This window comes from Athene cunicularia (assembly GCF_003259725.1).
Source record: "Athene cunicularia isolate RWA chromosome 17 unlocalized genomic scaffold, athCun1 chr17_part1, whole genome shotgun sequence".
Taxonomy (NCBI): Eukaryota; Metazoa; Chordata; class Aves; order Strigiformes; family Strigidae; genus Athene; species Athene cunicularia.
In genome coordinates, this window is record NW_020799122.1 from 9731895 (window position 1) to 9736764 (window position 4870).

Here is a 4870-nt window from a genome sequence, read left to right on the forward strand (position 1 = left end):
CCCGGGCCCCCCTCCGCCGGACAAGGGCAGTCCCCAGGCCGTGGCCAACCAGCATTTCATCATGGTGGAGGTGCACCAGCCCAACAGCGAGCCCGACGTCAATGAAGTGAGGCCCTTGCCCCAGGCCAGAGGTGGGTGTCACGTTATCAGGTGCTGGGTAAAAACACCTTCTCTGGGGTGTTCTGTGAGAGAAATGGGTGAAGAGCCAGACATCAAGGGTGGGGACTGGGGGAGCTGAAAGAGGGAGAGCTGCAGCAGGCTTGGCTGTAGGGCTTCCTCCTTCCTGGGAGGGGGATGCAGGGTGGCAGCACCTGCCAGGGAGGGGCTGCAAGGGCAAACGTCGTGATTTCGGTTTGAAATCCAGGTCAGTAGGGTAGCGTCAAAGCCACAGAGCCTGGATCAGGGCACCTCAATACAAGAGAGATCTCGAGGGGCTGGAGCAAGTGCAGAGGAGGGCAACGAAGCTAGTGAAGGACCTGGAGAATAAACCCTGTGAGGAGAGATTGAAGGAGCTGGGAGTGTTCAGTGTGAGGAGGAGAAGGCTGAGGGGAGACCTCATCACTCTCTACAGCTCCCTGAAAGGACATTGTAGAGAGGTTGGTGCTGGTCTCTTCTCACAGGGGATTGGCGATAGAACAAGAGGGAATGGCTTTAAACTGCAACAGGGGAGGGTCAGACTGGACATTAGGAAAACAATTTTTCACAGAAAGAGTGGTCAGAGAGTGGAACAGGCTGCCCAGGGAGGGGTGGAGTCCCCATCCCTGGGTGTGTTTAAGGGTCATTTAGATGAGCTGTGGGGGGATGTGGGGTAGGGGAGAACTTTGTAGAGTCGGGCTGATGGTTGGACTTGATGATCCCAAGGGTCTTTTCCAATCTGAATGGTTCTGTGATTCTCATTTGAGATGAATTTTCAATTGCAGAAAACAGTTTAACAGCATCATAGCAAAAAAAGTGAAACTCTAAGAAACGCATAAAGCCCTCCACAGTGTAGTGGTGTTAATCTCTGAGACAAAGCCTTCAGCCCTGGGTTTTGGAAAACCTGGGAGGCCCAGGGCCAGGGCAGCCAGCTCCCCATCAGCATTCAGCACACTCTTCAAAGCCTCCCTGGGTTTCCAGTGCAATACAGGCTGACCTTTGCTTAAAGACCAAGCTCTGTTAGGCCATTGATTGCAACTTGTCTCTTGTGCGGGCTTTGCTGTGTTAGTTAATAAAATCTACTTCCAGTGGAGTTTTAAAAGAAAAACAAACAAACAAAAAAAAAAGGAGCAATTCTTGGATTTTCTCATTAACTCCAGATTTTGGAAAAAAAAAAAAAAGGTCTAACTGTGCCCACATTGAGCTTGGGAGTCTGATTTGCACTGAGCATATCCTGGGAAAAAGGAGCGGCAGTGAGGGAGAAGCATGCTGAGCTCTGCAGGTCCCTCGGCAAATGGGTCTGGGCTAGTGGGAGTGGGAAGGGTGGTCCTGGAGCCCTGGGGGTGCCCACAGCCTCCCCGAGCCCCTGTGAGCCCCCCTCCAAGTGCCCCATTTGTGTCCGGGCTCCGTGGGACCCGATGCGAGTGGCACTGTCGCCCTCCTGTGGCACCGTCCTCCCCCTGCAATGGGTTCATTAACCTCGGGTAGTGGCTGAGGGGCTGGAGCGCCGCGGAGGCCGGACCCTGCCCGAGGGGGGTCAGCACTGAGACCCCAACTCCTCCAAGGCCCAGAGCCCATCTCCCAGACTTCCAGCCCTCTCTGCAGGTGCTGTCATACCGTTGTTCCTGATGCTCGTTTCCAGAGACAGAGTCTCGATCTGCACTCGGTCTTCACCCTTGATGGGGAGGAGGCTCCTACCTGGCAGCTCCTCTTTGCTCAGGTCTTTCCCCATCTCCTCCCAGACCCTGGTGCTGAGCATGGACTGGTTCAAACTGGCCTCCAGCAGGATCCCTGAACTCGTCACCCCCTCCCTCCACCCCACTTTGGGAGCTGGGTTGGATCTTGGACTTGGGTTTGAGGCCACTTGTTCTTTGATGCTCCCTGGGCACAGCTCTGCACTTCAGGAGCTTGGGAACCCTGCTCTGAAGTCCAGGTCTAAATCCCAGGGAACCTGCCCAGCCCTGGGAGCAGGTGAGGTGTCCTCCCTCCAGTACGTGGCCCTGTGGGTGCTCGGCTGGCCACAGAGCCGCGCTGCCTGACCTCTGACAGCCCTCGTCTCTCCCCAGCCTCCACGCTCTCCCAGCTGTCGGACAGCGGGCAGACCCTCAGCGAGGACAGCGGGGTGGACATCGGGGAGGTCGAGATGAGCGGCAAGGACAAGAGCCGGCAGCTGGTCCCTGGGAAAAGCCGAAGCCTCAAGGAGGCCACCAGGAGCGAGGGGGCAGCAGAAGGGGCCTCCAAGCCGGTGAGGCTGGGTGTCCAGGGGCCTCAGGGTGCTGCCAGTGGTGGGAGGTGGGCACCCGGGGCTGCCAGGGGGCAGTGCTGCTCCCCACTGCCTTGTCCCTCTGCTTGTAGGCAGCATCCGTTTTTCTTTGATGAGATAAATAACCCTTTGATGGGTTATTTATCCTCTCTTTAACGAGCTGAGTGGGCTCAATGGTGCGCTGGGCTGTGGGGAAGGGGGTGAGGAGCGGCTGAGGGGCACTGTATGGCTGATTCACTCCATCCTAGGTAAATTTAGTCCCTCCCAGTTCCAACAAGCAGCAGCTTGGGACGTGGCAGAGTTCCTGGCTCTGAGGGGACATCCGTAGGGCACAGTGAGTGAAGTCACCTGGACGGGAAGTATCAGCAATAAATTGGAGGGTTTCTGATGGCAGCAAGGTTGAGGGATGTGGGCAGACAGTGGGAGAGCTGCTCTGCTCCTCCCCAAGCCCTTCCAGACCTGCCCATGGTTGGGATCTTGGCTGTCAGGAGTCAGAGGGCGGCTGCAGGCAGTGTGTCTGTCCCTCTCCTGTGGAAGCCTGCCGTGGGGTGAGTCTGCCTGCCACAGGGCCCCAGCTGAGGGCAGGCAGTGCCTGGCCTCCCTCGGCAGCGCTGCCATCTCTCCCCACAGCCGGGGCTCCTGGAGCCCACGTCATGTCTGATCCGAGTGTCCAAGAGCGCACCAACCCTGGGGATTGCCATTGAGGGTGGAGCAAACACGCGGCAGCCACTGCCCCGCATCGTCACCATCCAGGTAGGGCAGGCTGAGAATGGGAAGAACTCAATGCATGTCCCATCCCCCTCCTTCCCTGGACAGGCTCAGCCCTTTGGCCACAGCCAGAGTGCAGTGGCAGCCCTGCCCCAGCGGGCATTTTGGAGGTGTGCTTTCCCCCTCCTGTAGCCCTGCATCTCCCCAGACATCAGAGGAATCATTCCGCTTGGGGGGGTTGCTGAGGATTGGTGTCCTATGGATGATCCCATACCCTGAGGCACGTCCTGGGAGCCAAGTATTCGCTGCAGACATTTTGGAGGGGGTCTGGACAGCCCTGGAAGTTTGGCTGGTGTCTCCAGATGTCTGGAAACTCCTTTTTTCAGAGGACTGAGGAGGGGGAATGGTGGATGATAGCTGGGGAGCTCAGCTCTTGGGAGCTGTCTCCCTGCACCATTTCCTCTGCTGTTTACTTGGGGCAAAATTCAAGTTATTTACAGCAAAAGAAAAGCAGAGCTGACTGTGCCTTGCTTATTCTTGGCCATCTCAGCTGGTGCTGCACTCCAGAAACAAGCAGGAGGGAAGCCAAATTCATCCCCTCTTTCTGAAATGTGAAATGTTTCATTTCCATCACTCTCCCCCCAACCCAGCAAACCATCAGGGTGAACATGGTGGAGATGAAATATTCCCCATTTTCCCAGCACCACCTGTATTTTGTCCCTGGGTTGAGGCAGGGGGGTGGCGGGAGTGTGAGCTGACCACCTCTCTCCTGCAGCGTGGGGGCTCGGCGCACAACTGCGGGAAGCTGAAGGTGGGCCACGTCATTTTGGAGGTGAATGGCACGGGGCTACAGGGCAAAGAGCATCGGGAAGCCGCCCGTATCATCGCTGAAGCCTTTAAGCTGAAGGAAAAGGACTACATTGATTTCTTGGTCACAGAATTCAACGTCGCCCTTTAGGACCCCGAATGGGTTTTGGGAGCGTGGTTTGGGACGGGGAGCACCCGAACGGGGATGAAAGGCAGCGCTGAGATGTGAAAGCAGCATCCCACCACACAGAGCCCTCGCCCGCTGCACCACCCTGCACTCACAGACACCCTCAGCTTGTCCCTGAATGCCCCCTCACCCGCCGCAGACTCTCACCACCTGGGCAGGGCAGGCTGAGACTGGGCAGAAATCAGTGCACATCCCTTACAGCCGCCATCCCTGTCCTCTCTGGGGTGGGGGAGCTGCCCTTCGGGAACACCCTCTCCCCCTCGACCAGGCCGGGGACGGGGCAGAGCAGCAGAGGTCCGGGTGTCCCCACTGTCACTCGAGTGCCACACGCAGAGCAAGGGGGGCCCGCGCCTCAAGGCTGGAGGGATTTTCGGGGGGTCACTGGGGTGCTCGCCCCATGCCCGGGGACGTGGGACAGGCCATAGGTGGGGATGCGGAGAGAGCAACCGGAGGCCTTGTGCATCGCTGGCAGCATCGTCGTATGTACATACACAGAGCTTGTGCGTTTAATTTTTCAATAAATCTGTCGGGATGGAGAAAGACTGGGCCTGGCAGGACAGGGGCACGGGGAGGGGCCTGCAGGGCGCCCGGCCCCGCCCCGGGGCGATGCATAAATTACGCCAATGAGCTCCATCGGCCGCGGCTGTGATTGGCCGCCCGCCACGGGCCATGCAAAGCGGGGGGGCGTGGTCTATGCTAACGACGCCCCGTGTGCCGCGCGCGGATTGGCGGGAAGGCGCAGGGATGCTAATGAGGGCGCAGGCCCCGCC

General features: G+C 58.3%; 1 protein-coding gene across 1 annotated transcript in view; it reads left to right on the forward strand.

Moving 5' to 3' along the window:
* WHRN (whirlin) overlaps nucleotides 1-4262 on the forward strand; it is a 38934-nt gene extending 34672 nt beyond the window's left edge. Inside the window, exons 11-14 of the mRNA XM_026860685.1 lie at nucleotides 1-131; nucleotides 2202-2380; nucleotides 3029-3151; nucleotides 3882-4262. The exon at nucleotides 1-131 is cut by the window's left edge and continues 12 nt beyond it. Coding sequence (XP_026716486.1) covers nucleotides 1-131; nucleotides 2202-2380; nucleotides 3029-3151; nucleotides 3882-4064 — 616 coding nt within the window. The 3' untranslated portion in view covers nucleotides 4065-4262. The remainder of the gene's footprint in view (nucleotides 132-2201; nucleotides 2381-3028; nucleotides 3152-3881) is intronic.
* Nucleotides 4263-4870: the final 608 nt, after the last annotated feature.